Source organism: Lepidochelys olivacea (assembly GCF_965140295.1).
Source record: "Lepidochelys olivacea isolate rLepOli2 genome assembly, chromosome: 10".
NCBI classification, from domain to species: Eukaryota; Metazoa; Chordata; order Testudines; family Cheloniidae; genus Lepidochelys; species Lepidochelys olivacea.
The window spans coordinates 42,749,674-42,773,958 of NC_140420.1; the positions used below are offsets into that span (position 1 = coordinate 42,749,674).

At 39.8% G+C, this 24,285-nt stretch overlaps 1 protein-coding gene across 10 annotated transcripts in view; it reads right to left on the reverse strand.

Annotated features, from left to right (window-relative positions):
• NEO1 (neogenin 1) overlaps positions 1-23,974 on the reverse strand; it is a 529,567-nt gene extending 505,593 nt beyond the window's left edge. For 9 of the 10 annotated variants that reach the window (XM_084641041.1, XM_084641034.1, XM_084641039.1 and 6 more), the window contains exon 1: positions 23,585-23,974. In XM_084641041.1, the coding sequence (XP_084497167.1) occupies positions 23,585-23,693 (109 nt within the window). In that variant the 5' untranslated portion in view covers positions 23,694-23,974. Of the gene's footprint in view, positions 1-22,944; positions 22,979-23,584 lie in introns of those variants that run through there. The other variant, XM_084641040.1, reaches the window with a different exon arrangement.
• Positions 23,975-24,285: the final 311 nt, after the last annotated feature.

The following is a 24,285-nucleotide window of genomic DNA, read 5'->3' on the forward strand; positions in this document are numbered from 1 at the left end:
ATTGATTTGAGATCTACCATACCATTTTCTCACTAGAAGGGAAAACCTATTATGGCAGCAGGCCGTAAAAGAGACCCAGTTTGGGAATATTTTAATGAAGTTCCTCTACCTGTGGGTAAGACAGGCATGCATGCAAAGTGCAAACAGTGCAACAAAGAAATGCAAGGTCTGGTTGCCAGAACGAAACAACATCATGAGAAGTATTCCTTCTGAATGAGATAATGAAAGGAATATATCTGAACATGCAGGATCTTCAGGTTAGTATACTTCTTTCTTAAGGACTGCCTGTCTTTCTTCTGAACTATTCTTGAATTCTCATGTTTGAGCAAAAAATATAGTTGTTTACTCTATGGTACTTATTTTAGATGCAGTTTTGATAAAAAATAAATAGCTGAAATATGCAGATCTTCCTTTTACAATTTCACCTTTAAAGTAGTACTGAGTGTCAGTGAATGCAATGAGTAATACTAAATGAGCAGTATGGTAAGAATTATTAAATAACTGCATTGACTTATTTTGTTTAGGAGAATCGATCCTCAACATAAAGGATTCTGAAGACTATCCACCTTCAAGATCACCATTATTTCTATGGTTTCAGAGTTATCTGCCAATGATAGTGTTTCAGTCACATCATGTATGTCACATAGCCACAGTGTATCACCTGTAGCAAAAAGAAAAAAAACTCCATCATCCAGAAACAACCATAGATAAGTTTGTGATAAGAACCAGCAGATTACAAAAAGACGTAATTGATGAAAAAATTGCCCGTTTTTTTTAATGCAACAAACTCTCCTTTCCGTATTATTGAGAACCCACACTTCAATCACATGGTTCAGTGATTAAGACCAGAATACAGTCCACTCAACAGAGCAGATGTCACAGGCAAATTGCTGGCTATGGAAGTGTATGAAAGAAATTGAGCAGTGTGCAAAAGGTGAAGAGGGTGAAATTATTAACCTGAGTCTCGATGGGTGGAACAATGTCAACAGTGATCCCGTTGTATGTGCTTGTGTGATAACAGAAGAAGGGAATGTCTTCCTTACAGAAACAATTGATACATCAGGAAATGCACACACAGCAGAATACTTATAAGAAGTAGCAGTAAAAGCTACAAAGAGAAAGGTTGAACACATGCTGAGTACCCTGAAGCCTTATTTCTGTAGCCTTGAACAAAATGCAGGGAAATAGCTGTTTTATTGCTGATGCTGCTGAAATTTGGAAGGAACTGAGTGAGATCTTAAGAAGAGAAATTTGCAATGACAGAGTTAAATTACAAGCATTAAAAAAAAGAATGGACAAGCACTATCATCAATACTCGGTACCAGGGTCAAACTTTAACTGCTGAAGAAGAGTTAGTTAGCTATGACATGGACATCCAGCAATCATCCCTCCATAATGTCAACTATAATAAACTTCAGAGCTAAGGGTGAAGCATTCACAAAATATATGTTTGCTGATGATGATTTAAAGAAAGTCCCACCAGTGAACTGGAGGAAGAACTTGGATTTAGAGACGGTTGAAGTGATAATCTCACTTTTACCAGCAGTAGCTTCTTCTGTCAGTGTAGAAAGAATATTTTCTTCCTTTGGAATAATTCATTCCAAATTGAGAAATTGTTTGGGACCTGAAAAAGCAGGAAAGCTTGTTTTTTTTTTTCTAGATTATGAACAAATGAAGGTGAAGATGACTGAGTTAGCTGCAGAAGCCAATATTTTAAGTTTCTCATGTTGATCTGGCTGACAGTTGATTTAATTTTTTTTAATATTTCATTTAACTATTTTAGTTAAAAACAAACAATTTTAACAAAAACAAACCTGATTTTAAAAAACTTGAATGTTTAACTAAATTCAAAAATTCAGATGCTTGTTTTGTTCAAATATTATGTTGAAGAAAAAAAATCCAGAATACATAACGTTGTTCTAGTTAAATAAAACCATTTAAATGTCTGTCTGGTGGTGATCTCCTCCTAATACAGCATGGCAAGAAAATCCTCCAAATATTAACGATCAACCTGTTGAATTGGAGATAGTTTACCTCCCAATGCCTTCATAAATATCTGCTTCAATTACCTTTGGTAAATGAAATAACCAAACAATCTTTCATTTTCTGATATAACTGTAAAACCAGTCTGAAAAGTTTTAAAAATAAATCACTTAAAAATGTATAGTGTGTACTTTCTAAAAATGAAACGTACATCTATCTCCGAGTTGTGAAGAATATGTATGAAAAAAGTTATAACAACCAACAAGAATGCACTTTTGATTTAAATGAATGACTAGTGATTTAAATCAATTTGATTTAAATCAAATCCACCCTGCTTACCTAACTTGGTGGGTTATCAACTCACCAAAGCAACTCATAGGAGGCCATTTCGGCTCTTAATCTTAAGTAAGCTTCCAGACTCAACTTGAGAAGCTAAAGCACACACACAGAGCACAGCAGAGCTTGGAGCTAGTGCTCCGCTATTCAGTTGGAGAATACTGTGCTCCTGTGTGGTTAAATTCTTCCCATACAAAGTTCATGGATGTACAGCTGAATTGAATCATATGACCAACAAACACCAAGTATCTACCAGTCCTCTCTAATATCCCACCTTCTAACACAAAGAATCTCCTTGATGAAATGCAAGAGATGCAATAACTGCAACTTTTCAAAAGATATGTGAAGCGTGTCACCACTGACTCAGCAGCTGACAACCAATCTGGACATTTTTCCACTATTTCTCCAGCAAATGCTGCCACATTGTGCCAAGCCAAACTGGAAGAAGCTGCTCCCCGTTGGAAACTCCTCCTTTATAAAACTCAGTCTGATGAGACACTCCCTGGCTTCAAGCTGCCACACTCTCTCTCATGCAAACTTAACCATTTCAGGTGTGAGATGAGGAGTGTGTCAAATGATCACACCTGGGTACTCAGGAGCAGACCTCTATGTACCCATGATGTGGTTGAGGACATTACACACCTACTGAATGGCTGCTCCTCTCATGCTAGTCTAGTAGGGGGACTTTTCAGACTCCACACTGCTGACCCCGAGGTTACTGAACAGCTAAAATGTGTGATGCCCATCTAAGCCAGTGGTGGGAAACCTGCGGCCCGTGAGGGTAACCCACTGGTGGGCAGCCAGACAGTTTACATTTGCACGGCCGCCCACAGCTCTCAGTGGCCGCAGCTCATCATTTCCGGCCAATGGGAGCTGCAGGAAGCAGTAACCAGCACGTCCCTCTGGCCCACGCCACTTCCCGCAGTACCCATTGGCCAGGAACGGCGAACCGTGGCCACTGGGAGTTGCAGGCAGCAGATTACCCTGATGGGCCACGTACGGCCCACAGGCTGCCCACCACTCATCTAAGCCCTTTTTTACTTATACATCTGTTTGATCTCCCTCCTTTACATTTTAAAACTTTTTTTCATATTTATTGTACCAATTGTGGATTCATGAATACCTTAGTTACAATAAAATTTCTTCAAAACTAGCCTACACACAGGATTTAAGTTAGTAACTATATACAAAGTTTGAATAATGTGTTATTCCATTATTAAGATGGGGCAAAACAGGATTGGCAAGTATTGTTTCTTAAACACCCTTTTAATTTTTTTTGTTTTCTTTTTAAACCTGAAACTGAAGTACTTGGAAATTGACAGAAAGTTAATTCTGTTTTCAAAGAGTGCGATTTAAGAGTGAAGAGTATATATGGTGTTCTTTGATCTTTGAAGACATTGATACCCTGCTTAAAGTGCAAATCTGAACTCAGCCTTAACTATGGAGAAGAGACCAATGCCTGAATAACAAGGGTCTCACAGAATGGAAAGACAGGATAGATTACTGCATATGTGGAGGCAACATGGTCAGGTAACTTTAGTTATAGTTAATTAATGGTCTTCTCTTACAGATGAATATCTCCATTGAATTAAACCTAGGCTGCAGTGATTGGTCTCAGAAGGAGAAGTGCAACACACTACTTTGGGAAAACACACTTCAATCTTTAGAACTCATATTGTAGTTCCCACCAGCACTATATAATTCACATTGACTTGGATCAGAGGAAGCCCTAACCACCTAGGATTTTCAAGCATCCCAGTGATGCCAGGATACAATCAGATCATTCTTTCACTGTGTTTGATGAATGAAAAAATGCTCTTGCTTGCATCTTCAAAGCTTCCAAAAATGAACTAGTCACAGCCTGGGGTGAAAACCTTTTCAACTTCAGATCCAGCTTGTTTACATCCAGTGTCTCCAGGATGGACCTACAACTCAAGATTTCAAATCCAAGGAGCTCTGTTTGAAGGAGTAGAGGTTACTCATCTTGTGCAGCAACTGGAGTTCTTCGAGATGTGTCCCCCACAGGGTGCTCCAATTTACATGGCTGTGTGCCCCTGCACCTCTGATCAGAGATTTTTGGTTGTAGTGCCTGTTCTGCCCACACATGCGACCTATGCATCCTCGTGCCCTGAACCGAGGCTGCTTAAGGCTTCGTGGGTGAACTGCCCTCAGTTTCTTCTCTACCACAGAGACCACGAAGGCAGATCTGAAGTAGAGGGGAGGAGGAAGGTAGTGGAGCACCTACAGAGAGACATCTTGAAGAACTCCAGTTATTGCACAAGGTAAATAACCTCTTCTTCAAGTAATATGTCCCTGTGGGTGCTCCACTTTTAAGTTATTCCCTAGCAACAACATGTAAAGGAGGTGGGAGTTCCAGAAGAGAGTCCATCACTGAAAAAAACTGTGTTGCCTAATGCCACATCTGATCTTGCAACATGAATTTGTGCAAATGTTTTCTGACCTATGTGCCCTGAGGATCATGTTGCAGCCCTGCAGTTTTCAGCAACTGGAATGTCACTGAGTAGAGCTCCAGACTCACTGCATACTCTACTAGATTGCAGTCTCTCTTAGAAAAGGTGTAACCTCAGCAAAAGCATAGTACGCAAGAACAGATCCATTTAGAAAGTCTCTGAGTGGAGACAAGTCTAAGGGAGAGTCTATCTGTAACAGAAAAAAAAAAATATCTAGGTGTCTTCCTGAATGGCCAAATCCTGTCCAAGTAAAAGGTTAATTCCCTCTTAACATCTAGTGTATGAAAAGCCAACTCTTGTGTAGATGGATGAGGTTTCATGGGTTGGGGGTGGGGGGGGAGGGAAGGGAGAGAAGAAAGTGAACGGTTTGGTTGATATGAAATTCAGAGGACAAGAATTTTTGATGAGATCTTAAAGATTACTTTGTTCTCCCAAAGAAAAGGGAAGGGAAGGTTTGTCATTAGAGCCCCATCTACCCAACCCTTCGAACAAAGTGATGTGCACCAAGGCTATCTTCACAGACAGACGTAATGAACACATATCAATGACTCAAAGGGTTATTTTATGAGACGGTCAAGAACCAGACTGAGATCCCAAAGTGCAGGGACTCTGAGGATAAATCCTTCTAGAAATCTCACTGTGGTCAGATGAACAAGTACTGAGAAACCTTCTATTGGAAGGAAAGCTGTTATTTCCTTCTATTGGAAGGAAAACACAAGGAAAGCTGTTATTGCCGCTAAACAAACCTTGAAGGAACAAACCTCATAGAAAGGCCTGAAAATTTTTAATTCCACCAAGTAATCCAAGATTGAGGAAAGACAAGTGGACAGGAGAAAAATGGCACCACTTATTCAAAAGGCTCTCTCTTCTCCATTTCTGAAGGTAAGTATGTCTAATAGATTCCTTTCTGCTATTTAACAGTATCTTTGTACTTCCGATGAACATGTGGTCTCTATTCCCAAGAACCACTGAGGAACAAAGCTTGTAGTTGCAGGATGTTCAGATTGGGGTATAGCATCTAACCCCCATCCTGAGACAACAGTCGACATTTGATCGGGACCCATCACAGAGGGCAAGAGGCGAGTCTGATGAGATAAGGGAACCAAACTTGTCTTGGCCAAGATGGTGCAATCAAAATGAATGGCTTGGTCCTGTCTGATCTTGATAAAGACCTTTAAGAGCAATGGAGTTGGAGGATATATCTAGAAAAGACCCTTTGTCCATGTAATGAAGAAAGCATCTCCTAGAGATTGGGGATTGGGCCCCACCCTAGAACAGAATTTTCTGTACTTTGTGTTGGCTGCCCTGGAAAAAGTTCAGCCTCTGGAAATACCCAAGGTAGGAATACTTTGTCAAGGACTCAAGAGTCCAACTACCATTGTCTGCTCAGGTCGCCCGCCACGGTGTTTTATACCTAGGAGGCAAGAAACCAGCATGGCTATCTGACTGATTATGCATCAATTCCAAAGCTTCAATCACTTCAGTGCAGAGTGAGGGGAATGTGCGCTGACCTGACAATTAATATAATACGTGCAAGCTATGTTATCTGCCATGATCTTGATAGACTTGCTTTTGAGTAAAGGAAGAAAGTGGAGGCAAGCATTTTGGACCACCCTTAATTCCAACACATTGATGTGCAAACATTGTTCCTGTTATGACCATTTGCCTTGGACCGTGAGAGGACCCAGATGTGCTCCCCATTCCAAGAGGGAAGCATCCAATGTTAATAGGACTGTAGGAGGATTCTGGTTGAACAGGATTCCTGCACACACTTTGGATGGATCCATCCACCAGGTGAGAGACTATAGGACCTGACTGGGTACAGATACCTGCTTGTTGGGTACATAAGCAGTCCCAAGACTCCTCTGGAGACATCAAAGATGTAACCTGGTAGCTCCCCATGTTTCCCAGCAGCTGCAGACATGTCCTTACTGGAAGTTGAGGACTGCACTGCATTCTTTGTATAAGGTTCTTTAGCACAAGAAACTTACCTGCTCATTATTGAATCCAGAAGCGCTCTTTTAAAGAGAATTCATTGTGTAGGGAGTAAAGATATGTAAGCCTAGATTTAGGATTAGTGAAGCTGTTGTTTGAACTGCCAACTATATCTCCTTACATGATGAACCCTTGAGGAGCCAGTCATCAAGGTAAGGAAGGACAGTTATTCTTAGACAATATAAGTAAGCAGCTATGACTGCCATGATTTTTGAGAACATCCTAGGGGCGGATGTAGGACCCAGTGCTGGTAACTGAAAGTGAAACAAAGAAATCTTCTATGAGAAGGATGAATCACTGTATGAAAGTAAGCATCTTGAGGTCAGGGGTTGCAAACCACACCCCTAATTCCAGGGAGGGAATTAGAGCAGCAAGGGACACCATTCTGAATTTCAGTTGTCTGACATGTTTGTTCAATTGTCTGAGATCTAGTATCAGCCTACAACCCCTATTTTTCTTTGGTATCGGAAGATATCTTGAATAGACCCCTTTTTACCTGTGTTTAAGTAGGACTGGCTCCATGGCTCCTAAACTTAGGAATGATGAGATCTCCTGTATCATCAATTGCTTGTTGGAGAAGTCTGAAAGGGGGTGGGGAAGGAGGCTAGAAGGGTAGGGTGGAGGGAAGTTGAATAGCACAACCCGACATAATGGCCTGCAATACCCATTTGTCTGATGGTATAGCCTCCCATGCTTGATGAATGAGAGGTGGTGTGCAAATTGAGGAAAGGGCAGTTGTATCATGTAACTGATAAAACCTGGTCGTTGGGTGGTCTGACTCTTGACCAAACCATCAAAACTGGCACTTGGACAATGTTGAAGGCTGGGATGAAGCAGCTGAGGTAGCTGCAGGCTTTTTCTTTGAAAACCTCTTACCCAGTGGCTCTGGTGGCCTAAGGAAGGTGGAAAATTGGGCAAGGCAGGATCTTTGTGCCAACTGAAACTTACTAAACTTAATTTTATGTGCAGGTATGCACATCTCTAATGACCTCAACGTTGCCCTAGAATCCTGTAGGATATGAAGCAAGTTGTCCATAGAAACTGTGAAAAGCTTCTGGCCATCAAAAGGCAAGTCTTCCAGAGTCAACTGTACTTCCTGTGGAAACCCAGACAACTGAAGCCAGGAAGACCATCTCATCACTACCACAATGGAAACAGACCTGGCTGCAGCATCCACTGCATAGAGTAAAGACTGTGGCCCTCCTTTATAATGGCACTAAACTGTTCTCGATGTTCCTGTGGCAAATAGTCAATAAAAGCATTACACGTCTTGTAATTCAGGTTTCCATATTTTGACATCAGTGCCTTGTGGCTAGCTAACCTCACCTTAAAAAGTGTTGTTGAGCTCTTATGACCGAACAGGTCCAGACTTTTTTGGTCCTTTATTATAAGGGATGGCTTTGGGGTATGCTGTAGCCTCTTTCATGGACTACATTCATGACCAGACATTTTGATGTTGGATGAGAAAATAATTCAGAATCCCTGGTCATGATGCAGTATGTTTTTTTTTTAAAAAAAAAATCAGTCCTCTTGCATGGGGGTCATGGGGGAATTGTCAGAGTTTGCCAAATGGACTTGGTTGGCTCTATAAGGGCTTCATTAACTGGCAGTATGCAGCAAGCGCAGAGGTGCCAGGGTTATGAATTGCCAAGCCTAGTGGTGCTGGGGCTCAGCCATGGCAAGCCTTGGCACAAATTAAGCGCTGCTCCTTCCTTAAACTTGGAGTGGGAAGCTCTCGGAACCAGCAGTGCAGTTATTGGTACCGTAGTCAAGAAGTGCTGGAGTCCAGGATTTTGGAGCTGTTTTTCCCTTGGAAGCTCTCAGTGAATGTGGTCTAGATCAGTGCTACTCAAAGTGGTGGTCCGTGGACCAGTGCCGATCCTTGAGCCATCAGCTGCTGGTCTGCAAGCACATTGGAAAAAAAAAAATTGTCGGTCCCCCACAACAGATAGCTTGAGAAGCACTGGTCTAGATGATGACAGGGCATTAGCAGCCGTGGAGGGACCCAGTATGGGGGGTTCATTGTACCCAGTGCCAAAGCCAGTTTTAAGACTTGCTCCATCATTAATAGACAATACTTCATTTCCCTGGTTTTATAGGATCTTCCCTTCAAAGAACAGATTTTACACTTGCTGGGAAAGTGAGAGTCTCCTAAGCAATGAATGCAGTGGGAGTGCCTGTTACTAACAGGGATTGCTTTTCGACAAAAGCAGCACCTTTTAAATCCCAGGGAGCCCAGCATTCCTGGGAAGAAATAGTTGTTCAAGCCCCTCAACAAGAGAAAAATGAAAAAAAGCACATGTGTGTGAAAAGAAAAAGAAAAACAAACTTTCCAACTATAAGGTACTAAAAACCTACACCTAAGAACCAACTATAAAGCTAAAACACTAGTAAAAAGGAAAACAGGTACACAGCAAACCGGAACACGCTAGACTCAAGTCTCTGGCCAAAGGTGCTCGAGAAGGAACTGAGGGCGGTTCACCAGCGTAGCCCCATATAGCCTTGGTACAGGGCTTTAGGTTGTGTAGGGTGCTTGTGCAGATAGGATGGGGACTGCTACCAAAAATCTCCAATCACGATGAGCACCTAAAGTGGAGCACCCACAGGGACACCACAAGGGGAAAAAAAAAAAAAAAACACACCTCTTCTTGTTGACTCATAGGAACCACACTGGCAGACTGAAGAATCTGAATCTACATTCAACAGTAGAACCAAAACAGACAGCTCAGAACAAGTGGCCACAAAGCCTTCTTAGTTAAGAACAATATGAGCCTTTCCTTCCAACTGCATCTGAAAAAAAATCAGCCTAAAAACCACAACCTTAAAACAAATACCCATCAACTAGCCACTTCACATATCTGGCCATGGGTATCAATCACAGAGGATTTGCCATTACTTGTCTTATTTCTTGAAATTTGGCCACTTGTCAAAGAATACTACAGGCAAAAACCAGAAGTTAGTGACTACAAAGAGCCCAAAACTGCAAAAGAAAAAGAGGCAAAAAAGGACCTAAAGGACCCAAAAAGTCACCCATCAAATATACACACTGGCCATAAACAACCCACACAATAAAACCTAAATTAATAAGATACTTTATTCTCTAAAAAGAAAACAAGCAAATGTTTTTGTGCAACATAAATAGAACGTGAAGTTTCTATGGCCAGTCCAGTCTGCAGAAAAGAGGGAGCTGTGGGAAAGTTATGGGGGAGGCCTTTCAAACTCAGTTTCTAAAAGAATAAATGTATTAGCATCTTATGTAAAACACAGAAGGTAATTGTTCCATTCTATTCGGCATTGCTGAGCACTATATCCAGTTCTGGCTGCTACACTTTAAGAAAGATGTGGACAAATTGGAGAGAGTCCAAGGAGAGTAACACAAATGCTAAAAGGTTTAAAAAACAACCTCTGAGGAAAAGTTGAAAGACATGGGCATATTTAGCCTAAAAAAGAGAAGGCTGAGTGGGGACATAACAGTCTTCAAATATATAAACTGTTATTATAGAAAGGAAATCAGTCAATTGTTCTCCTTGTCCACTGAGGTTAGGACAAGAAATAATCAGCTTAAATCTCCTTTGCTGCAAATTATGTTATATATTAGGAAAAACTTTCTAAATATAAAGGATAGTTAAGCACTGGAACAGGTTATCTAAGGATGTGTAGAATCCCCAACATCGAAGGTTTTTAAAAATAGGTTAAATAGATATCTATTGGAGATGTTCTAGGTATACTTAATCCTGCCTCAGCATGGGGGACATGAACTAAATGACTTCTTGAGGTCCCTTACAGCCCCCACGTTTCTACGTGTATACATACTAACTACTTACTGATAGTAAACATTCTGTGTCCCACAAGGCAAAGCACACAATTTCTTTTGGTATGGATCTGCAAAGACAGTTATGACTGAAAATAAAGAGAATAATGCTGGGATTTGTACCGAGTATTATCCCTGGAAAACTGTTTGAATGTTCAAGACTATCAATATCTAGTCTGCTTATATTGGTATAACTGCAACCACACTAGCGCTTTTATCAGTATAACTATTTTGGTTAAAAGTAGGTTAGAAGTATGGGTTTTTTCCAAGTTATACCAGTAAAACTTAGTGAAGACCATGTTGCTGGAAGGGAACTGCAGCACTCTCTCCCCCACAAATTTTAGAGCCTGACTGCATCTTTACCCCTGCACCCAGCTTCCAACTTTTGGATTCTCCTCTTCCATGAATAGCTCCAGTGCACTGCTCATTGCTTTCCCAGGCAGGGTGAAATTTACACAAATCTTGTCAGTATCACTGCAAACCATTATTGTTCTGGTTTCTAGTAAGTAAGAACATCATTAACTTAAGCCACACTTTGGTCTGAATTTTTTTAATCCTATTATTGATATAAGAAACCGCCAATATACATTATAAAGGAAAGGTTCAGTTAAAAATTCTCTACTTATGCACAAGGTAAATTGCAATTGCCATCACACTACATATCATCAGTATCACCGCTGCCCCAATAAACTCAATTTTATATTTGTTTAACTCTTTCATACAGCAACAGGACAAGGAAGGGAAACATTTTTAAAACAAGAAAAATGTAATTAATTGAAAAACCATTACAATTGACAGAAGGTCTCAGCAGAGATTTAGCATCTAAAAACCATTTTTAATGCTTTTTTTGAACTGACTAGATTTCAAGTTCATGCGTCCTTTATACGAGAAGCAGTCACCAGTTAATTTAGGCAGTTATGCTACAGGAAAAAACGTTTTTAAATCCCAGTTTCAACATGCTGAAGTTACAGCATCTAGTCCATACTATTACTGCACACTTCCACTGTAATGCAGCTAAATAATTCCAAATGACGACAAATGAAATTTCATACTAGTCAAGGTGAAGATCCTGAAATGAAGTTTCCTTGGGATTTCTCAAACAGATAAGTGGCTAAAGTATTTTCATGGACATTAAGCAGCCATGCCTCACAGAGGAGGGGAAAAAAAAGCGTAATCCATGTAGTGGTTTTACATTTATTTCCTCTTGGTGCTAATTAGATCCAAACCTCTTTAGGAAGATTATAGTTTGTCCCCAATTAGGAAACAGTCAAATGAATGAAACCTTCCTATAAAACTAATTAAAGCTAAAACTGAGAATTCATCATCAGTTTAAAGTTGAATTTTTAAAAACATTGTAATTACCAGCAAATTCAACTAGAAATAAATGTGAATTTGCATCAATTTAACTTAGCAAATTTTAGTTTACACATATGAAACTAGCGTGGCTTAAAAATGGATCATTCCTACTTAGAATGTTTAGGCCTAATTTAAATAAGATTACATAAGGAAAAAAAATGACTTTTCTGTAGTCTCACATGAGTATTCTGCAAAACTGATTTGGTAATGTTACATTTGCCCAAACTACATTTTTCTGGATACAAGATCATCTCAAATTGATACAGAAATAAAGGAATTTGCTGAGGTAAAATGCTGTTCACTCTAATACTGTCCAATGTAAAAACATTTTGATCTCAACTTCACTACATCACATTGAATTCACATGAGCAGTCTTGTGAAGGGGCAACGGATAAAGCAATTCTTTGTGGTCCATTTTCAAAATAATGTTTCCAAAAGTTAGTACCAGTCAAACATTTTATTTCCTTGTTAATGTCTATCTAGCCCTTCTTCCCCACCATGTTTGATACTCTTGACTCACCCCATTTTTCAAATAAGGACTACAGTATTCATGGTTAAAAATACAACAACATCTGAAATCAGAACCTGGAAAGCAAATTATGCTGTACTTTTTCCCCAGGGTGTGCTCCTGAGCGATATGCTTTCTTTTAAGAAGTTACAGCAACTGTTCTACTGATCTAAAATGCATTTTAGTAACCTGCTACACTTACTTGAGAGAATTTACCAAATCATTAGTAGTAGTAGTGTTACAGAAGTTGGGAGTTACCTTCTTCAGGTATTCAGGGTTTCAAAGAATGAATCAGAAGATGATATAAAGAGGACTCTGGGGTACATTCTGAAGAAGGAAGAACCTATGCAGACGGGACGGATTCCATCTTAACGAAAGCGGAACCAAACCCTGCCAAATTACTTTAATAAAGTTTTTAGGAATTGTTTAACATACGATTTAGGGGAAACACTGAAATTTGCCAAGGATCACTCAGGCTGAACAAAGACATCTGTTAGAGATGTCAGCAACACGAATGTATCTCTGTATCAAGTAAAGGACAGAACAGAAGTTACAGCTGAACAGGGGCAGGGCAGGAACAGGTCAAGATCACACAGATAACTGCTGTTAAATCAACAAGATGTCACATTAAAGTAATAGCCAGATACAAAAATAAAAGTTATGTCTGTATATACAAGTGTAAAGTTTGAAAGCAACAATAAATGAACCTGAATGTATGGAAATGGACAGTCCTTAACATAACAGATATCACTGAAACATGGTGGGAAAAAATAAGTGGGATACTGTAATACTTGACTATACATTATATAAAAAGGGCAAATTAGGTTGAAGATGCGGAAGAGTAGTATATATCTAAGATTCCTCAAAATATGGTAGAATAAATTCTCTGAATGGAGAGGACCATGCAGTTAAATCTATACGGATACAAATCTCAGATTATAAGATTAAAAATATGCAAGCAGAGTTATAAAACCAACATCCATATAAGGAAAAAAGACAGAGTACACAAAACAGATCAAAGAGGCAAAGTCTTATAAAATCATAATAATGGGAAAATTCAATAGTCAAATATCAAAATGTGACATGGCTTAGAGAAGCCAAAAAAGCTCCAATGTAAAAACAAAGAAATTAAAATCTTAAAATTAGGTATAGATGCTATTTAAGAAAAACTATAATAATTTTAAAAGTCATGCATATTTTTGAATTAAAAAAAAGCAAAAAGTAAACTAGTACGACTAAATAGCATGGTTCAAAGAGGTTATTCGAGCCAAGCAGATATCCTTCTGGAAATGGAAATCCAACCGTAGTGAAACCAATAAAAAGAGTAAATTACAGCAGCATTATGTAAAAAGGAAATGGGAAGGGCTAAGAAGGAATCTGAAGACCAAATCAAAAGATATCAAGAACAAAAAAACACTCTTGAAATATATCAGAAGCAGGAAGATAAAAGAAATAGTAGGCTTCTGGACCACCATGGCATAAAGTTAGAAATTAAGATAGATAAGAAAATTGCTGAAAAGCTAAGTGATTTCTTTATATCAGTCTTCACCACAGAGGATGTGAGGGGGATACCTACTCAGACAGTCTTTTGTGGTAATAAACAGGTGCCACTGGAAATTGCTGTTTCAAAAGAAGGGACGCAGAAACAAACTGATATATTAAAAAGAAATAAGTCATTTGATCCAGAGAGGATATACCCAAGAGTTCCAATTGAATTTAAGAAAGAAACGGCTGGGCTGCTCTCAAAAAATATGCAATCAGCTATTATACCAGAGGACTGGAAGAGTAGCAAATGTTGTACCTATACTAAAAAAGGCAACAGGAATGATCCAGGGAATTACAAATTAACAAAACATACTTCTGTACTGGGTCAACTGGATGAAATGATAATTAAAAATATCATAGATCATCAATGATAGCATCTGACTCCACTACTTACAAAGTTAACTCATAACTCTAGTTTTTTCAATGGGTCAGTAAAGTAGTAGTTAATGGAGAACCCACTGAAAATTTAACTGGACTTACAAGAAGCCTTTGACAAAATTCCTGAACAAGAGGCTACTAAAGAAATTAAGTAGTCATGGTGGGAAAGGCAAAGTACTGTCCTGGATCAGAAACAGAGAAAACAGTAGGAATAAGTAGTCAATTTTTGTCTTGCCACAAAGTTAAGTGTAGTGCCACAAGGTTCCAAACTGGGCCTAGTGCCATTTATTTATTAATTAATTCAAAAAGGGAATGAGCACTGAGATGGCAGTATCTGCAGATTACAAAATTATTTAGGTTAGCCAAGACTGGAGGACACTGAGGGACAGAAGGACCTAACCAACTTACCTGAATGGGCAACACAGACAATATGATAGCAGATGGAAATTCTCTGTTGATACACACAAAGTAACGCACACTGAAGGAGAAAAAACAAAAAAACAAAAAAAACCACACCACTAACCATATCTTACTGGGTTCTAAATTAGCTTACTAACTCAGAAGAAAGACCTGAGCATCTCTGTGGACAGCTCAACGAAGACCTCTACTCAATGTGCAGTTGTGGTCAAAAAAGTAAACAACGTTAGGAGGCATAAAGAAATTGGATAGAGAGCACAGGCACCATTACAAAGCCAACATAAAATCAATGGTATACCCTTACTCCCAGTACTGTGTTCAGTTCTGGTCAACACATGGAATGTAGCTAAAAAGGACAGACAATGAAAATTATTGGGGCATGAAAATACTATATGAATTGAGGTTAAAAAGACTGGGACTGGTCACCTAGCAAGAGGGTGAATGAGAGAGAGAACATGATAGACATATACAAAAAATAGTATACAAAAGGCAGATCAGGCACTTCTATTCATCTGCTCATAATGCAAAAACATGGACTTGCCACTCAGTGCACACAAGCCCTACAAAAGAAAAAACATCAGATAGGAAAGGTGGTTGCAAATGTTAAGGTTTCTTCTAAGTAATCAGAAAAAACAAGGTTTTTCTACCTCTTCCATCACACACTTCTGCATTGTAAAGATAGTTTTTTCACAACTAACAGCGGTTGAAGATCCGAGTATAAAAGGTGTCTGAAAACCACTTCTTTGATGGTTCAGAGTCTGAGGGATCTAAAAGCTTTAACACAGTAGCCATAGGCTTAGAAATTCTAGAAGACACATCCTTACACCACTTCTGACACAGTGAGTAAATACATTTCGTAACCATTTTGGTCACAAAGGAGAAGTATGGATTCTGAAATTCACTGTAGAAAGAAAAAAAGAATCAGAGAATAGGAGAGAGGCTGGAATACAAAGTCCTCAGCATTAAAACTTTGGCCACAATTCCTGGTGCTGCTGAGTGTAACTCTGGTAACTGGACTAGCCTCTGTGTTCCACACTGGTGTACCAAAACTGCTGAAGTATATCAGTTTTGTGGCTGGACATTTTAAGAACACTCAGAGTTTTAAAAAAAAAAAAAAAATCTATATTTATCTTTAAGAAGTAAAATGGGAAAACAAGTTACAGCAGAAAGACTAATACGATTGGTCATGATTCATGACCAGTAAATTGACTGTGCACCAATTTTTCACCAAGAATTACATTCACAAATTGTATTTACAAAAGAAATGTACTTTGTCTTAAATAGATGTGTACGTGAGAGAGAGAGAGAGAGAGACCTAAAAAGCACAAAATATTTATATAATAGCTTGTAGATCACACTTAAATTAGCTTTCTAGGACAAAGAAAAGATTTGCAGGAAGAGGAATCAATGAACTAGTCAGCAGCATAGTCAAACTGTGGAAACAATCTTAAGCCAAGGAGAAAGCCTCGAAGTTGGCCTTAAAAAAGGTTTAATAAATCCAACAACAAGAACTGCCACACTTTTTTTTTTTCAGTTTATAAAGAAATGGAGGAAATTTGTGATGTTAGTGACAGCCTCTGATTTTCCCCCCCACACACAGATAATAAAAAACACATGAATAACTTTCCAAATATTACAACGTGTCACATTTCACTGCGCAGAATGGATTTACTATACTGCGACAAATGATAATGTTTAGGCTCTCACATTGACACCATGCCTATTTGGTGATACCTGCTACATATGTTTTCCCTTCCCTTGAAGGGACTATTGTGTAGAGCAACTGATCTTAGAAGCGAATTTTTTCAGGTATTAATAAGCATCTCCAAATAAAACCTCAGGAATAAGTATGCAACTTCTATTAGCAAGAACATGTTCACTTCTAAAGTCTGTTGTTACCTCCACTGTAACCATAAGACCCAGGATTCACCCCCAATTTGAGGCACTGTTATCTTCCTAAAAAGTCTTGTCTCATACTGTTCTCCAAATAGTGTGGATTTCTAATGAGTCTGATTTCTTCCTGCCAGAACATCACAACACCGCAATGGTCTTAAACAATGCTAAGAATACTCACCAAACAAAAAAAAAAAACAAAAAAATGGCATTGGAGAATGTATGAAAAAGGAATTTGTTTACTCCTGGGGGAAGCATACCCAGAATTTATGTCCACTGCAGATTTCTTTGCTTCCCCACAGAAAAATTACTTTCTGATAGGGAAGCAAAGGGAAGCCACAAAAGCGGTCATGCAAACCACCCACCCACCCCAGCAGGATGTTTCAGGTGCCATGGGGAGAGAGCTGCACAGTGATCTCCCACCTCCATGCAGCCAGTGGCCTGTGCTCCCCAATTCCATACTGGAACCTCCACATTTGTTTGACATATAAAATTAGCAGAATTTTACAGAATTTTAAAATATTGTGTGCAGAATTTTAATTTTTTTTGACACAGAATGCCCTCAGGAGTAATTTGTTGTATGAATCCAAGTGTCACTCAGCTTCACAACTTGCAACCATTCAAGAAAGCACTTTTGTATCATAAAAAAAATTGTCAGCAGCATGTGAATTTGTATTAGAAACAATGGTGATTTAATTTTCCAATTGGATTTTTATGAGGAAATCATTACAAATAATTTACACTACAAAACATATTTAATATAGTCACAGTATTCTATGTATAATCCATGGATTTTATAGTAGTTGGAATTACCAAATACAGTACTCCAGGGGCTTAAGTACCTTCATGCAAGAATTTAGTGTAAATTGCTAATGTTTGGAGAGAGGGAATGTAATGTTAATTTCTACCCACTGAATTTCTAACAGGCATTTGAGTATCTGTTCTCCAGCAGGGCGCTTTGAATTTAAGAGTATCATGGCATTGCAGTAACACACTTTCTTAAAGGGCACTTATAACACTGGTAAAAAGTTCAAAGGACCCTATAATGCAACTATGTGCACATACACACAAATTTATTTTTTTTAACTACATGGAATTATTCAGGTTACCATCTTCAATAGGCAACTAAGTGACTTAATTGGAGCACTAGCAATCAATAGATAACCAGTAGTATGGTTGATTTCTCAAATTCTCTCATAGCACTGTAATATTTATTCTATGGCTTTAAGAATTCTTTTGGCTCTTTTATTTGGCATTTTTGAGAGACACTAGGAAGGAGAGATAATATTTATTGATCTATTTCAGTATGATAAAAAGATATGGACAGGCAGTATATCTCCCCATTCACAACCCAAATAGGTTATTAAAAATTTAGTGAACACAGGCTACTAATTTTAAATTTAATCTCTAACATTTGTATTGTAAGAACAACCAGTTTGATATTTAGTGACAGTATTTTCTAATCATACTTTGGGCATGTCATAGCCTACTTTTAACATGTCACATTTAACTACTAGATTTATTACTATCATATTACCATGCACCACATTAAATGTTTGTTGTAGTTAAGAAATAGACAAACAAATCAATCTGGTTATTACACCACTAATAAATAAGTTTTGGGATTTCTCCTGTACATCACCACCAAAAGAAAAGCCTACTACTGCATTTTAATAGAGTACATAATTGATTTGTGCCTTTTCTCCATATATATATCAGTCTCATTAGGCTTGCTGGGGAGGGAGGAGGGTGAGGGTAACATGAGGCAACTATGAAAGAAAATATGCAAGAAAATATTTGTTACTATTTACAAGTGAAGCCATTAAGGAGCAAGGTAACCAATATTTAGCAGAGTAGATGAATGTCTAGAGAAAACAGATAACAAATCAAACACCACCGGTATTGCAATGATGGGAGATTGTGAAAAGAAAGCAATTTAGCTGCAAAAATGATACATTTTTTAATTAGACACATAAAAAATAGTGATCTTGATCCTGCAGCCAGTTGAGTTCTAATCTTGCAGCCACTGAAATCAAGAGAAGGTTGGCCATTAATTTCAGTGGAAGCACAATCAAGCCTACTTTCATTTCATTAACCTCTCTAAGCCAGAACCCAGATTCCTCACAAGAAACTAATATAATTATTAGATAATGGCAATAATTTCATTACTCTTTCCCCTCTCGCATTACAAAGTGTGAAAATGAAAACAAATCCTTATACATTTTTAGAAAAAAAGATCATAACTGCATATCCTTCATGAAGTTGAGGATTTCTAAAATGCTAAAATTGGTGTCTATACTGCAACTCCTGTTTTCTGTCCCAAAGTGACTTATAGGCTGCAATTTGGAAGTTATGTATTGTTACATAAATGAGAAATATATTTGCTAAAAGAACATGTTAATACTGTTCTTTATGTAATTTTCTTGAAAACACCCATCTTGTTCCATTTCCATGCACCCTCATTGCTTCCTTTCGCTGTATTGCAGACTAAGAGGAAAGCATGCATTAAATATTTTTTGAAAATCTCATGCCGATAGAAAGCCATATAAAATTGAGCTACCTGAATATTATTTTAAAAAAAGGACGAGATGCCTGAGCTGTGTTTAGATTTCTCTGACACTGGCATAATTTTATCTTCTCTTTCAAAGTAGATAAATTAATGGTTTCTCATTAAGATACATAATGATATATGTGATGATAGCCATATAAATCATATTTATCATGCACCTTTGTCCTCCTCACCTACACTCAAGACGAACTCAGCTCCACCAGATCTAACAATACAAGCCTCTGAACAACTTTCAAAGACCCAACATTTATAAAACGTTCAAACAAAAATGTGGCATCTCTCCCCCACTTCCCCATATTACACTGCCCTGGCAATAATCACTCCTAAAATAGAACAGTGACAAAGGTTTGATCTCTTGAAAACCACCAGGATACTTTATAGCCAAGAATAACCAAGTGTGTACTATATTACTGAGAGAGAGAGAGAGACAGACACAAAGAAGCCAAGAAAGCTATTTTAAAATGAAAATGACAATATTTTCTGCATACTTCCTGTTTGTGAAAAATGCATACTACACGTAGGTATATGTATAAACTGATCAACTCTGTGTAAATTCATACATTAGTTTACTTTAATAATGTCATTAGTCCACAACCATTTAATTGAAACAGGACTTACAACAACAAAATAAATTTAAGAATGCTAAAATGTGAAGTAACAAGATAATATCACTGCAAAAGTGAGACTGAAAGAAACAAACCATCCACTTACAACTTAGATAAGTAGCAATGTACTGCCTTCCTCTCGAGATAACAAAAAATTACAAACTTTACATAAAGCACTGTCTAGAAAGATTCTACATAATACTCTTGTAACGGACTCCATTCACTTTGCTCAACCATGGCTGAAGAGTTAGAAAAACTTACAGTACAGAAGACTAAACTAAACCAACCAGCTGCTAGTAACTATGTTTTATTCCTGTTGCATAAAGTCCAGATATAGAGACTATTGCGGTCATTCTTTATTCACAAAGAAAAAACGTCAAGGTGGCCTTTCACTGCATTCTATTTATGGGCACTTATGCAAATGCCAAAACAAAACATCATGCATATAGCTTAGGAGGAGTTATTTTCAATCAAGTCAAATTATATGCTGAACATTCCATATACATGCATGACAAGTAATAGATTTATTATGCAGGTGGTACTGGCGGCCTGTGATACATAGGTCCGACTAGATGATCTGGTGGTCCCTTCTGGCCTTAAACTCTACAAAAGAGGTAGGCAACCTATGGCACACATGCCGAAAGCAGCATGCAAGCTGATTTTCAGTGGCACTCACACTGCCCAGGTCCTGGCCACCGGTCAGGTGGCCTCTGCATTTTAATTTAATTTTAAATTAAGTTCCTTAAACATTTTAAAAACCTTATTTACTTTACCTACAACAATAGTTTAGTTATAAACTTATAGAAAGAGACCTTCTAAAAACGTTAAAATGTATTATGGGCACGCAAAACCTTAAATTACAGTGAATAAATGAAAATTTGGCACACCACTTCTGAAAGGTTGCCAATCCCTGCTCTACGACATTAGTAGTGTCCTGTGTTTATAATTATTTTGCAAGTTAAATATATACAAAAATTCTTAATGAAACAATAAGAGATTTGCACAAAATCATGCAAGCAAACTCATGATCTTATAACTATAAATAAACGTCAACCTCCCCACCCCTATCTGTTTCTGTTTGTGTCTTCCCTTGCCATTTCATGTCTAACCTCTTTGGGTCAGAGACCTAGATATATTTGACTTAAATCAAACAACATATTTTTGGAATTTAATAATGATTGCATAAATAGTTAAGACAAGAGGAATTATGTTGAAAATGGTGACTCGAGACATTAATACTCTTACCAACAGTAAAGAAAGGGTAAATTAATAATTTAAACAGTTAACTTTGTAAAAGTATAAAAAACAATCAAAGGGCATGGGGCTTCTTGTCCCTCTAGCCCAGTGGTTCTCAAACTTTTGTACTGGTAACTCCTTTCACATAGCAAGCCTCTGACTGCAATCCCCTTTATAAATTAAAAACACTTAAATATATTTACCACCATTATAAATGCTGGAGGCAAACCGGGATTTGGTGTGGAGGCTGACAGCTCACGACCCCCCATGTAATAACCTCGCAACCCCCTGAAGGGTCCCGACCCCCAGTTTGAGAACCCCTGCTCTAGCCACTATGGCTCCTGTTAACATTAAAGGGAGTTACATAGTACAACAATGTAAAGAATAAACCTGTCAATTTTAATAGTTATAGTATGTATTAGGAATTAGGACCCTACAGTAACCATATGGTGGAATTCACTCTTGGGGCTCTGCTGCAGTGTTCGCTCTCTCTCGCTCTTTTTTTTTTAAATGGCACCTGCAGCACCCAGCGCATACATTATATTTTATATACTAGAGGAACAAAATATTTGTTTTCCAAGTGCAGTTGTCCAATATCATTCCAAGACATGTAATAATTGCAAAAACAATCTGAAATTTAAAATCTTATGTGCCAGTGCTAAGAAGTAAAAGTGGTATGAGCAATCTTTGTAGATCACCACTAATCGGTCATTTTCAGAGTGGTGACACAATTCTAGCCCTATTTCTTCCCATCCAAAGACAAAAAGATAGTATTGTACTTTCTTTTTCCAGATCATTTTTTAAGGAAAAAATCACCTAATTGGCTCCAGGCCACAGACTCAAGCCAACTTCCAGAGAATCTTCTTCTGGTTCCAACATATATAGCATATTTTTAATACTCTCTCTTTGTGGATCCCTTCCCACTTCACTACATCTTTCGCTACCATATCCCATTTTAACATTCTTTTCATAAGGTACAGGCCATGCTTCGGACTTAGAACTTACAAAACTTGCATTTAGTAAAGACGAACACTCTCCTATCATGTAAATATCAGCCACCAGACATACATATTTTATGGCAATAGCAGGACCCACACTGACAACCCCCATGCCAAGTTCCTGCCCAATGTGATTTGAAACAGCCATACTATACCATGTAATAACAGAGCTTATTCAGTCAATTCTATGAAGAAACTCCACTGCCTGATCAATAATTTTCCAACAAAACCTCAAACACAACCACTATCTTTAAAATGTGAAAAATGCAAAAGCTACAATATATTTCCAATCAAAACTTAAAATTATTCCTTGGCACTAGAAACCAGATTTTTTTCAGCATGAATTCAAATGCCAACAAAAGGGACAAAAGTTTTTTTTTTCTTTTTTAGCAAAAGCTTTGCAAACTAAGCAGCTTACACTATTAAAGACTTAATAATCATTCTATAACATATTTAACAGATTTGACATTCTTTGTAAGATTTAGAAAACACTAATTCATATATCACATTTCAACTGGATGTGATTTAATTTTTTAAACCCCTGAAAATCAGGATTCATAATGGAAACACTAAGATCATGAACTGTAAAAATTCGACAAGTGTGACTATTATAATAATTGAAATGCTGCAAAACCATTAATTTAAAGTCTTGTATGCCTGCCAATCCCTGTGTTAAAAAGGCAAAAGTGGCATGAGCAACATAGAAGATCATTAGTGGTCACTTTAAGCAGCGACACAATCTACCCCTATTTCTTCCCACCCAACACAAAAATATGGTACTTTTTTTCTATAATTTTTAAATAAAAAATTACTTATTGGCTCTCATTTACCCAACTGGCTCACCCCCTCCGCAGGTCGTCATCTTTCGGCTGGAAAGCAGTCCCTGCTGAAATCAGCAAGCTGGTCTGGTCTCGCAGCTCAGCCAGGGCCCGATTCTGCTCTCACTGATTTCAATAGTAGTTTTCCCATAGACTTCAATGAGAGCAGGAAACGGAGGTCCTTGGTGAAGCGTACTGGGAACGCCGAGGGAAATGGGACCCAGGTGCCTCCTGTGCCTCTCCCTGCACCGAGAAGTGGCAGGGATAACTCAACTGAGGGAGGTGTGCAGTGGCCTCTACTGGTGCATGTAAGGTGCCCAAGGCTGCCCCGCTCTCACAAGTGGAACGGACCTGCCCAGCGCTGGGGAAAGGCGCCTGTAAATGTCCAGCGCGAAGCAACAGCCCTGACCTTTCCCAAGCCGCGGGGCCACTGTTCCCCGCCCTCTGCGACCCGCCAGCCCGGCGGGCGGCATCGGCCCCTTCCCCGCGGCGCGCCGGCGGAGCGGTCACCCCGGACAGCCCCTGCGCGCCGCGCCAGGCCACTACTGCAGCCACCTCCAGCGACCGCGGTCGCAACCTCCGCGCGGCGCGGAGCCCCTCAGCCCGCCAGCTCCCCGGCCACACCGCCCTCGCGCGCTGCCACGGGGGCTCGCCCGGCTCCTTACCTGCGGGGCTCTGCGAGCTGCTCCTGGCGGCGGCGGCCGGGTCCGGCTGCCCTAGGAACAGGGCGATCCAGAGGGAGCCGAGGAGCCGCCTGGCTCCCCGCGCCGCCATCGCTCCGCGCCCCGAGCCCGGCAGCCGGGCACCCAGCAGCAGCAGCTGCCCCTCCCCCGGGGGCTTCTCCGGCCGGACTGGGTCCGCTCGCCCTTGGCCGGGCGCTGCCGCTGCGGCGGCCTGAGGAAGGGGCTGCCCTGGTCGGGCTCCGGCGGCGAGCGCCGTCCGCGCAGAGAGGCCGGGGTGGGGAGTCACTCCATCGCGGGCCGGTCCCAGCGCCAGGCGTCGCGTCTCCAGCACACAGCGAGAGGGACACTCGCCGCGCTCCGCCCCCAACCACCGCCGCCCGTGAGCATGCGCCGCACGCACGCCTCTTCTCCCGTCCCCCTCCCAGCGGGAGGCAGCGCGCTCCTCTGACGGCCAACCGTCGGGGGCGCGCGCGGAGCAGCACCTTCCCCCCCCCCACGCAGAGAATCCCATACTGCTCCTGGAGAGACAGAAAACGCGGGGCGGGACGGCAGGGAAACCCGGAGCGGGACTCTCGAGGGGATGGCGTCGTGGGCTCCTGTAGGAGCCGCTCCTCGCTGGGCACCGGCACCGGGCAGGGCTGTGGGGGGTCACGGGGCCCTGCTGGTGCAGGAACAGCGCCTAC